At 41.9% G+C, this 12,685-nt stretch overlaps 1 protein-coding gene across 1 annotated transcript; it reads left to right on the top strand.

Moving 5' to 3' along the window:
* The first annotated feature begins 1,202 nt into the window (after nucleotides 1-1,202).
* LOC121984510 (WRKY transcription factor WRKY71-like) lies at nucleotides 1,203-2,620 on the top strand. Its single transcript, XM_042537463.1, has 4 exons — nucleotides 1,203-1,498; nucleotides 1,597-1,926; nucleotides 2,017-2,133; nucleotides 2,229-2,620. Exons 1-4 carry the CDS (start codon nucleotides 1,373-1,375, stop codon nucleotides 2,505-2,507), a joined length of 852 nt encoding a protein of 283 aa, XP_042393397.1. The 5' UTR covers nucleotides 1,203-1,372; the 3' UTR covers nucleotides 2,508-2,620.
* The last annotated feature ends 10,065 nt before the right edge of the window (nucleotides 2,621-12,685 follow it).

The following is a 12,685-nucleotide window of genomic DNA, read 5'->3' as shown; positions in this document are numbered from 1 at the left end:
CTTCCACTCTTGAGAGAGAAACTGACCATGAGCGTCGGAAGACCTAGCCAGAGATCCTCACCTCGGTCTTAGGTCACTAACGCTTTGTTGATTTTGTCTCACTGTGCGTAGGATCATAGAGAAGTTCTTTTAGATCTTCAGGAGGCTATCTTTATCAAGGATCGTCATTCACCGGAGCCAGCACACCACTTTGTAGATTTCAGACAGGATCAACGTCCATCAAATATTTTATCTCAATGGAAGGTATCAGTAGTTACTATAACATATAGAAGCTACACGTAGTTGTGAAGTAGATATGGTTAGTTGATATAATGGGGTGAGTAGCGGCTACAAAGTGAAAAATTATCTATTTCACTTTGTTCAAAATTACTATAAATAAAATAATATTATATCAAAATATTATTTATCAACTTGATCAAAATTATTTAAAATTCATCAAAAATTTTTTTTACTTAGGTCAAAATCATTTTAAAATAGTTATAGCAACTAATACAACTAGCTAAATCCGAAATCTAAACTTTAAACTCTAAAACTTAAAATCCTAAATCTTAAATTTTAAATACTACATAATCACTTGGTCATATTTATTTAATTTTATCAAAATCACTTAAAAAACGGTAGAAGCTATTAGATAATTGTTACATAATTATAAAAATTATTGAGTAGTTATAATATTGTATTATATGTTAAATATTGTAGTAGTTAAATAATAGCTTTCTAAACATTAAAATAAAAGGTATTGAAAAAATATTTGATGAGGTACCATTTTGAATTTAGGATGCTTTTTTCATTTATGCCTATTAATTTTTATAAAAATTGTTAAAGCTCACATTAATTATAACATCAAGGTCAATGTTAAGTCGACATTTGCGGTCCCACTCAGATAAGGAAAGATATCGACGTAAAAAAAGCCCGGTAGGATAAATCAGACCATCATTTCTGAAAATCAACCGTTAGAAATATCATAGGTCCATAGTCTATGCTATGTTCTAGGGGCATCGGCCCAACATTTAAGATTGCAATTATTATTCTTCCAAAAGTCAACATTTGGTTGTTCACGCCGATTTAGCCTTTGACTTGACCGCACACGCCTTGACTTCACTTCTAGTGTAGTAGCCGACATCTTGTATCAATCTAATCCACTCCACCACCTCCTCCTCCCTCCTTCCTCCTTCCTCCTTCCTTCTTCTAATGAGAAGCCAAGCAGAGCACGCCTCCTCGATGGTCTCACGAGATTGAGACAGCGCAGGACCTTTTGATTTCTTTCACATCTATAAATTTCCACTATTCCTTCGTCGTCGTCGTCAAGGAATCTGAGATTGATCTTACAAAGAAAAGTAAGAAGAAAAAAAAAATTCAGAATCAGATTCTAATGGAAGTCGCATGGCTTAATCGCCCCGACGTGGACCTCGATCTCACCATCGGCTCCTCCGTCCTCCACATCCCCGGCCGTCCTTCTGCGATGAAGCAAGACGACGACGACGACGACGACGCTAGAGTGAGTCGGGTTTTCTATTACTCCGATCCTCGCGCGAGCTCTCGCGCTTAATTTGCTTTCGAGTTCTTCTGATGTCGATATCTCTTATTCAATCACAGGTCAAAACGCTCAGAGCGGAGCTGGACCGCGCGAGCGAGGAGAACAAGAGACTCAAGGAGTTGCTCGCCGACGTGGTGGGCAAGTACGAAGCGCTCCGGGGACGGATGAGCGATGCGGCGGTGGTGGTGACGGCCGTCGACGACGATTGTTCGTCCGCCGCGGCTGCAGCGGCCTCTGTTTCTCCAGCGACGAATCTGAAGACGAAGACAGTGGGCGCCGCCGCGGCGTCGGCGAGCGATGAGTTGACCTCGTGCAAGAGAGCGAGGGAGGAGTCGAAGACAAAGATTTCCAAGCTTTGTGTTCGCACCGATCCATCTGATTCAAGTCTGGTAATTAAAATTAATTAATTAATTAATAAGATCATACTGTGTTTGCATTGCAATTAATTGGATTAGTTGTTTTTTGGTTCATTTAATTAGGTGGTTAAAGATGGATATCAATGGAGGAAATATGGGCAGAAGGTGACGAGAGATAATCCATGTCCCAGAGCCTACTTCAGATGCTCTTTTGCTCCTTCTTGCTCTGTTAAAAGGAAGGTTTGTGGTCTAATTTATGAATCATAAAATCGATTTTTTGTTCAGTGATCGATGAGTTATTTTATTTTATTTTGGTTTTTGGGGATTTATTGCAGGTGCAGAGAAGTGCCGAGGACACATCGATCCTGGTTGCTACCTACGAAGGCGAGCACAACCATGGTCAGTCCCACCCGTCTCCGGTGGCAAACAAGGTCCCGGCCATCGCTGAAGGGGTTCCGGTGAAGTCTTCAAAGAAGGCGGCGGAGCAGGTGGGACCGGTGACGTCGCCGGAGCTCCGCCGGAGCTTGGTGGAGCAGATGGCGGTGACGTTGACTAATAATCCGGCGTTTAAGACGGCGGTGGCTGCGGCTATTTCTGGGAGGATGTTTCACTGATGGACCAAAATTGTTCGTGGTTTTTTATTTTTTATTTTTTATTTTATTTTAATTTCCTCCCCTTATTTGTTCCAAGTTATGTGCCAAAAGATATCGACATATTCCATGGTTAATGATGTCGATCATACCGCTGGACCACATCCTCCCTGCAGGTTCAAACCGATTCTGTTTTCCTACATACAGAACAACCCTTAGCCTTGCACGTCAACAGACGTCGGCATAGCCGGCCGCATGACCTCTCGACAATCAGTTTTGATGCGAGAAAGAAGGAAAGTGCAAGAGCACTAATAAAAAGCTTGTGTTGTTGATAACAACCGACCATATTATTATGTTACGGTATCAAACGTCCCACGGGGTTATCCGAAGTGGTTGGGGCATAGTAGTTTGTCCAATAAGCACGTGAGTTCGAATCGCGGCGGCAGCAAGGGCGTAAATCCCTTATCCCCGTGTCCCTCAACCCCTTCGGCTACCGTGATTAACCCCCCTCGTGATAGTCTTGGGCGAGGTCCACGGGGGCGCTGGGGGCGAGCGTTATCGCCTTTTGCCCAATGTTACGGTATCAAACAAATATAGTCGAAGACCACTCAAATTGTCTCACGTAAGAAATGTAATTCTTACGTTATAGGATTGATAAATTTAATTAATAAATTTTATTTTCTATTATATCATCATCTATATTTAAATAAATTTTATCTTATTTTATTATTATTAATCATCTTTTTTAATCTTCTTTTATTTGTCATGTTTATATACTTAATTACAATTTATGTCTATTATGTGATCTAATCCATATGTACAATTTTAAATCGTCTCGAGTTTTCTACCTTAATTATTTAAAATTATATCACTCGACCTTTTTTTTTAAATATTTATATTGTAATTATTTACTAATAGGATCAAGAGAGCTAGAGAGAGAGGGAGAGTGAATAACTCGTTTATTTTTGATCTTCTTGATAGAGCAACGTTACCAAGCAGACTAATGGCCTATGTAATCGACCACCCTTCTCTACATATACACTTATGAAAGAGTTTCTTTCCTGAAATAATTCGAAGCGGAGAGACCTCTCGAAACTCACACAAAAGAAATATAAGAAGAAGAGGATGAGAAGCTAATACAAAGAAATCTTACAAGAACCGTTGGTTGCTACTCGGGAAAATCTAGAGGTTCCATGCATGCAAAATTTTGTAAAAAGTCTGAACCTTTTCTAGCTACCATGTGTTCTTTTAAATTAAATTTTGGATGCTGGAACTTAACACGTTTGATCCAAAACTTAATCTATTTGTTCGTTTAGGTTTTGACTTGGATCTCCTGCGGAACTTAACACGTTCGACCCAAATCACCTTAAGTTATTAATTCCATTAAATATTAATTTTCATAATTGGTTCCCAGTACTGACATGGCGAGACAGATGACCTTCTTGGATATGGGAGCAACCACCATTGACTAGACAAAACCTTTTATAGAAATCTAATATTTAATTTCCTAAAATAACTTTAGGTTAACCGAAAAGAACAATCAAATCACAAGGAAAAATAAAACAAAAGAACACAACTTCGAAAAACATATTCGAAATACTAGAACATAAACCTCTTGTATTTGGTATTATTTCCATAAATAACTAGTATGATGCGGAAAAGGAAAAACAACTAGTTATACCTTCTAGAAAGACCTCTTGATCTTCTACCGTATTCCTCTTCTAACCTCGGACGTTGTGTGGGCAACGATCTTCCGAGATGAGAAACCACCAACCACCTTCTTCTCCTCCAAGCTAGGTTCGGCCACAATAAGGAAGCTTCACCAAGGAAGAAAATCAAAACTCCAACCAAGCTCCAAGAGATGCTAGCTTTCTCTCATTCTTCTTCTTCTTCTCCAAGTAGTATCTGGCCACCACCAGAGCTCCAAGGGGAGAGAGAGGTTCGGCCACCACAAGAGGAAGAGAGGGAGAGGATGATGATGGCCGGCCACACCAAGGAACAAAAGAGGGAGAGAAATAATAGAGGTTGTACACCTTGAAGGCACCCCCACCCCTTCTTTTATATTCCTTAGCCTTGGTAAATTAGGAAATTTAATTACAATAAAATTTCCTTAATTTCCTTGACAACAATTAATTAAGAAAAAATAAATAAAATTTCCTAATTAATTGAATTGTGACCGACCACCTCATGGAGGAATAAATTAGACAAGTTTTAATCAACAAATTAAAACTTCCTAATGTAACGTCCGCCCTCCCTGCTACCCTAAGGGACGGGGCTACGATACTCTACGTATAAATTTTTCTTTTTAAAACAGCGGAAGACTTAAAATAATTTTCATAGTTTTAATAAAACTTTTCTTTTAAATTTCTTTTGAACTATACTATCACATGACATCAAAATTATAACATCAAATCCAGTGGAACCATAATGTCAAGCCACACATGTTTAGGTATCACAAGTCATAAAATACCAATGCATAGTTCTTTAAAGAAACTTTAAGCAGGTTCTTATTTATTTGGTTGCCTAGCCACTGCCACACACATCTTCGTTGCCCCTCCTGCTGCTCCTCTAACTCATCCAGCTTTTTCCTTTATCTGTGGTACAAGGAAAGTAAGCTATGAGCACTCATGGCTCAGTAAGTTCCTTTCCTACTCACTAAAACCAACAATCAGCACATAATCAAGAATGCATCAACAAGTCATAATCTCAACTAATCATGGCATAACATAGCATTCTATTCAAGCATATCATGCATCATAATATAATCACAACTAGTCATAGCATATCAAGCATCACCATGGTCGAAACATATACATAGTGCATTGCATAAAACATAGCTAGACATGGCATAACAAACAAGTATTATGGTATATCAAAGCATGGCCGAAACATGTATATCAAAGCATCATACTATGGCCGAAACATGTACATCAAGGCATCATCATATCTATGGCCGAAATCTATATATCAAGCATCAACATATCCATGGCCGAAACATGTCTATAAGGTATAGCATGAACATAACATTATCATACCTTATCATGGCATATCATAATCAAGAGCATAGCATGAAACATAGCATAATCATAAGGTGTATGCAATATGATTTTGGAAAACATGTATCCGAAAAATATGTGTATGTCTCATGATCTTTAAAACCATTTTCTTTTACATATATACTTGAAAGTAATCTCAACATAAGGGGGATCCCGGCTATGTACCACTTACATATTGCGCGCAACCTTGTAGGTCCAAGGTAGCAAGTCTTGAACCCTACGAGGCAAACATACTAGGCCCTTAGTCCTAGAGGCACTTAGGAGCCCATCCCTAACGAGGTCCTTAGTCCCCGGGGCGCTTATGGAGCCCACCCTTGGTACAAGCCACTCACATATAAAGTATCATAAAAGCATGCATCACTTAGGCACACATCATATCATAAAGGTATGCATCACTTAGGCATACATCATGTCATAAAAGTATGCATCACTTAGGCATACATCATATCATAAAAGTATGCATCACTTAGGCATACATCATGTCATAAAAGTATGCATCACTTAGGCATACATTATATCATAAAGGTATGCATCACTTAGACATACATCATGTCATAAAGATATGCATCACTTAGGCATACATCATGTCATAACAATATGCATCACTTAGGCATAGATCATAAAAGCATGCATATCTTAAGCATAAAGCATATCATCAAGCATGCATAATTTAACCACATAGCATATCATGAAAGCATGCATATTTTAAGCACTAAACATAGCATTAAAGCATGCATAATTTAACCACATATCATAACATAAGCATGCATATTTTTAGCACAAAGCATATCATATCATAAGTCATAAATCACAAGCATACATTTTAAGCATAAGGGTATATCTTGTGATTATCCTATCATAGGAAACATGGTATCATATTTATCTTAGTTTTAAGCTTCCTAAACCCTTGGGGCCGAAACCCTTTAGAGCTCAATTTAGGTTAAACACAATGTAAAGCCCGAAATATTCCCGAATTTATTTTAGAATTATTCTATGATTTTTCTAGAATTTTTAGATATTTTTTCGGAATTTTCCGAGTAGCGGAAGTAGCAAAAATAATTAGAACCGAAAAATAGATTAGGCGGGAATCGAACCCGAGACCAATGGTGTAAGGGATAATGCAAGTAACCAGTTGAACCCAGCAGGGCCGTGCTAAAAGAAGAGGGAATCAATTATATTTATAATTGATTTTGGATGAATTAATTAGTAAATATAAATAAGGATTTAAGTGAGAAGTTTAGATTATTTCTCACCGTAGCTTTTCCTCACCCGAAACCTAAAACCGCCGCACCTTTTCTTCTTCCCCTCTTCCTCACGCACGGCACACCAAGCTAAGGGTCAAGGGAACATCTTCCGGCGACGACTCCAACACGAAAAAGGTTCTTCTCCGCGAGAGGAACGCGAGGACGTAAGCGGTTCGTCGAACGGAGCAGTTTTCCGGAAAACCTAGCGGTTAGAATCGTAAGAAAACCTTATGATTGAGGTAAGAAACCCCTCACCTATAGTATAATTGCTCTCGCTTGTTAGTTTTGGCGTTAGTTCAGTAGTTCTACAGTTTTCAGTTTTAGGGTGTGCGTTTAGTGCACACCAAGCATTCGGTAGAATGCCTAGTTCAGAAGAATGCACCAGTAGGCGTCCTAACAGTATGTAAAATGTACTAGAAACATTTTATTCAGTTTATTATCAGTTATTACAGCTATATGGATCAGATATCCATTGGGTGGGCTCCCACAGTAGCCTCTAGGTTCAGATAACCTAGAACGGCAAAGTAAAATAAAACAGTATTCAGTATTTTACTTTTATTCAGTTGGCACTGTACTTGGATCAGATATCCATGGGCTGGACTCCCGGTCGTCCTAGGTTCGAGATAACCTAGTAACCATCTGGATTCGAACTTGCAATCCGGGTCTCGTGAGGGATCGCGCTGACGAAGTACTGATTGGGTGGCCAGCAACATGTTTAGTATTTTCATCTATTATTATATATAGTTTTTCCAAATATGTAATCGGTGATGGAAACACTAACTTAGTTTCATTTGATTAATTATCTCGATTAAGTTCATGATTTGAGTTCATGACCAGTTAGATGTATATGCATGACTAGTTCAGTATTCATGTTTAGTTTCAGATACAGTATGCTATGCTCAGTTTGTTTGTATGCCATGAACAGTTCAGTACATGTTTGTATGCCATGCCATGTTGTCATGCTCAGTTCAGTTTTCAAACAGCATGTTTTAAAACATAATCGCATCGTTGCATGTTTTTGTGAGGTAGATGGTTTCTTACTAAGCTCTTTAGCTTACAGGTACTACTTTTCTTATACTGCAGATACAGGTAAAAGAAAAGTGGACTAACGGAGGCTGGAGGACAATGCTATGGAGGTGTGTGTGTGCAAGGGGTTTGGAATAAAGATCCTAGGGGTCGAAACAGCTTAATTCCAGCATTTACGTTGTTAGTTTATTTATGGTTTAGTCCTTAGCTGGTTAAATGTTTTAATCCAGTAAAACTATGTACTATTCAGTTTGTCCAGTTTAGGACGCATGTAGGTTAATGTTAAATTGTTTTTCATGTATCTAGAACCTATGTCTGTGAGTTGTGGCGCGTCCCCAAAGTTCTCGAATAATCGAAACTCGATTTCAGATCAGAAGATGAATCGTGCCGACCGATCCGTTATGATCGTGGTCTGGATTGGTCACCGACCGATCCGAGGCATCTGATATGCTATCGATCGGTCGTCCGACCGATCCGACCAAAGAGCATCCCCGCGTCTCCGGTGTGGGATCGATGCGGAGACCGATCGAGCATCTAGTCATAATGCTATCAGAATCGTCGGTCGTCCGACCGATCCCAAAGACCGAGAGCATCCTGCGTCTCGGATACAGATGCTCGATCGGCCCGAGACCCGATCTATACACTGGATCGGTCTTGCCGACGATCCGTCCGCTTCGATCGGTCCGCGCAGGCCGATCCGAGAACCAGTCAGTAGCAAGTTTGATCGATCAGTGGATCGATCAGCAGCTAGCTGGGAAGTTAGTTCTGAGTTCCTAGCTCAGATGGGAGGTCAAGTATCCTCCTTAGCACATGTCCACCAACCGGAAGGGGCTTAAATCCTTCCTTATAACAGCATGAGTGTATCCGTTGTCAGATTAACTGAGTCAGTTAGTGAAATTTTATTTTACCCAGTTTTCCGCACAGTACGGCACAGTAGTTACAGTAGTTAATGTAGCGATTCGGCTCACAGCCTAGTTCCTAGGAGTCGGGTCATTACAGAGTGGTATCAGAGCAAGTTCCTTACTTCCTACACACACATCAGCATTGTGCCTACAGCTTCCAAGTAAGAACATCTCTCACCCAGTTTTGTTTCAGCTTTCATATCAGTTATATGTGCTGTCATGTTTGCTTTCATGTTGATAGTTAATTAATTTATGTTTACAGTGATAGTATTTAACATGTTACCAGTAGTTAACTATAACATGATAGCCTAGTTATATATATGTGTTTTCTGCTATTTAGAAAATGGTACGAGGACGTCCAGCTAAGAAAGCATCAGCGGCTGAGCCCCAGCATGAGGCAGGTAGTTCAGTGCCTCCCCGGACTCCAGTAATCACAGAGGTTGTACCAGCTCAGCCTGCAGTACCAGTCCCAGTAGCCCCAGTAGCCCCAGTAGCAGGGGCTAAGAGAGAAGCTTACCTTATCCAGTGGCAGAGAATTAAGCCCGAGAACTTCTCAGGCACCAGCGAACCATGGGATGCTCAGGCATGGTTTAAAACACTGGAAAGCACGATGGAGCTTCTAGACTGGCCAGAGCACGAAAAGGTGAAGTGTGCCTCCTTCTGTTTAACAGGAGACGCACGCATGTGGTGGGAGCGGATTAAACCGAAGTGGCCAGTAAACCAGATGACATGGGCCAACTTCGAGAAAGAATTCTTCGAGGAATTCTTTCACATGCAAGTCACGAACCGACACTATGACGAGTTTACAGAATTTCGTCAGGGCAACCTATCAGTTCAGGAGGCCGTGAAGAAATTCAACAGGTTGGCCCGTCTGTGTCCAGAACTAGTCAGCTCAGAGAAGGAATGAGTACGCTTGATGCTGAAGATGCTCAGACCAGAGATCACAATGAATGTGGCTGGTGGCGTTCATAGGCCACAAACCACAGAGGAGCTAGTGAGTAGTGCTCTGATCACCGAGCACTATCAGCACAATATCACCCAGCAGAAGCAGGTTTCCACAGAGCCCAAGGGACAAGCTAGCTCAGGTACTCAGCAGAAACAACAGGGACATAGCTCCAACTGGAAGGGGAAACGCAAGGCAAGCAGTGACCCAAAAGGAGGACCAGCTGGAAAACATTCCAGACATCCCAAATGTACTACTTGTGGGAAACATCATCCAGGAGTTTGCCGCAAGGGTACGCGAGGTTGTTTTGAATGTGGACAGGAAGGGCACATAGCTAGCTGCAGCGAACAAGAATCTTCCTCGGCCTCGATAGATATATGGAGCTCGGCCGGTAGCGGCTACACCAGAATGTATGCGACCTTAGATGGTCCACAGATCGGTCGGGGCAGATTAGAAGCCCCCACCGGCTAACACAAATGCAGGATTTTCTCCCGACGGAGAGGCGTAGCAAATGCCTCGGCGGTTGTCACGAGTCGATCAATATTTTACAGCATAATGCAACTGTCTTATTCGATACTGGGGCAACCCACTCTTATGTATACAGGGCATTTACCGAGAAATTAGCAACACCTCCAGAGGTACTCAATAGTCAGTTTCTGACAACACTACCCTCAGGAGACATTATGACATCTACACACTGGCTCAGAGCAGTGCCAGTCATTATAGCAGACAGAGAACTTTTTGGTGATCTGATAGTGCTAGAAATGACGGACTACGATGTCATCTTTGGAATGGATTTTCTGATCAGATACGGCGCTTCTATAGAGTGCCGTAAACAGAAGGTCATATTCCAACCTGAAGCAGGAGTACAGTTTGAGTACATGGGAAAACCAAAGAGAAAAGCCAGGAAGTTTCTCTCAGCATTGAAAGCACAGCAGCTAATGGATTCAGGATGCATGGGATTTTTAGCAAATGTAGTTAACACCAGCCGGGACAAGAACCAACAGCTTTGATCGAGTCTAGACTAGAAGCCTAGCATTTATAGTCTACGGGCAGTACTGGACAGGGAGATTGAATTTGAGATAGAGCTCATTCCGGCACAAATCCAATCTCCAAGGCACCGTACCGCATGGCTCAGGAACTGAAGGAACTGGAGCAATTACAGGAGCTTCTTGACAAGGGTTTCATACGCCTAGTCACTCACCATGGGAGCACCTGTGTTTTTCGTGAAGAAGAAGGATGGAAGCATGCGCCTATGCATAGACTACCGTGCCTTGAACGTGTCACAATTAAAAGCAGTACCCTCTCCCGGGATAGATGACTGTTTGACCTAAAGGAGCCACGGTGTTCTCTAAAATTGACCTCGGATCGGGATATCACCAAGTTAGAGTCAAGGAAGGTGATATACCTAAAACGACTTTCGGGACCAGTATACGGACATTATGAGTTCGTAGTCATGCCTTCGGCGTGACAAATGCTCCAACTACTTTCATGGACCTCATAAACAGAGTATTCAGAGAATACTTAGACAAGTTTGTCATCGTGTTCATCGATGACATTCTCATCTATTCGGGCACTCGGGAGGACCATGCGAGCATCCGAAGACGCTTTTTGCGGATCCTTGACAGAACCCAATGTACGCCAAATTCACGAAATGTGAATTTTGGCTAGACCAAGTAGCCTTTCTCGGTCACATCATCTCCAAAGATGGTGTTATGGTAGATCCCAGAAGATAGAGGCGGTAAGTAGAATCGGAAGAGACCCGAGAACGCCCGGTGAAATCGAAGCTTTACGGGATTAGCGACTACAGAAATGTGAGAGGACTTCTCAGATAGCCTCCCCAGCAGCTCTCACGGGAAGAACAAGAAATTTCGGTGGACGGAGGAGCGACGGTTGAACTAAACGGAGATTGACGGTGCTCTATTTTAACTATACGAGAAAACACGAGCCTGCTTCGACATCTATGGCGCCTCTAAATTGGGATTAGGAGCAGTGCTGATGCAGCGAGGCAAGGTGATCGCCTATGCCTCAGACAACTCAAGGATTATGAGAGGAACTATCCTACTCACGACCTTGAGCTTGCAGTGATGGTGTTCGCTCTCAAGATTTGGAGACATTATTTGTACGGAGCTCGGTGCAGAGTATATCAGATCATCAAAGTCTGAAGTATTTCTTTACTCGGAAGGATCTGAATATGCGACAGCGCAGATGGTTAGAGCTGGTCAAGGATTATGACATAGATATCCTCTACCATCCGGGGAAAGCTAATAAGGAAGCGACGCACTCAGCAGGAAGTCCAGTGCCACCTTATTATCTTTGGCGACTATGTCACCACCCCTAAGGAAAGAGATTACGACTTTTAGTCTCGAGCTTATAGTCGGGCAGCTTTCCACTATGTCCTTAGCATCTACCTTGCTTGATGATATCCAGACAACTCGAGCGGGATCCTGAAATCCAGAAAATCAAGCAAGGGCTAGCGTAATCGAAAATGGAGAGTTGAGTGTCCACGGTGGGGTAGTGTCTGTGGTGATGACTTTGTGTTCGAACCGGGAGGAACTACAAAAGATTCTAGGCGAGGCTCACAGGACTCCCTATGCGATGCATCTGGTTCCACCAAAATGTATCGGGATCTAAAGAAAGCGATTTTGGTGGCACAGGATGAAGCGAGATATCGCCAGAGCCAGTCTGTCTCTAACACTCGGAGGGTTAAGGCGGAACATCAGCGACCGGAGGAGTTTGCGGTAGATCCAGATTCCAGAATGGAAGTGGGAGGATATCTCTATGGACTTCATAGTGGGATTACCGGAACCACGAATGGTTTTGATGCCATCTGGGTAATAGGTTGACTAAATCAACCCACTTCTTGGCTATCGAATATCCTATTCCATGGAGCAGCTAGCTCGGTTGTATCTCAATGAGATTGTCGCATGGAGTCCCATGAACCATTATATCAAAGAGAGATTTACATCACACTTACGGAAGTGTGTGCGATGACTATGGGCACCGGTTAAAATTTGAGCCTTCCATCCTC

This window comes from Zingiber officinale, chromosome 5B (genome assembly GCF_018446385.1).
Source record: "Zingiber officinale cultivar Zhangliang chromosome 5B, Zo_v1.1, whole genome shotgun sequence".
NCBI lineage: Eukaryota > Viridiplantae > Streptophyta > Magnoliopsida > Zingiberales > Zingiberaceae > Zingiber > Zingiber officinale.
The sequence above is the reverse complement of the archived record's forward strand: the minus strand, read 5'-3'. Positions and strand labels throughout refer to the sequence as shown.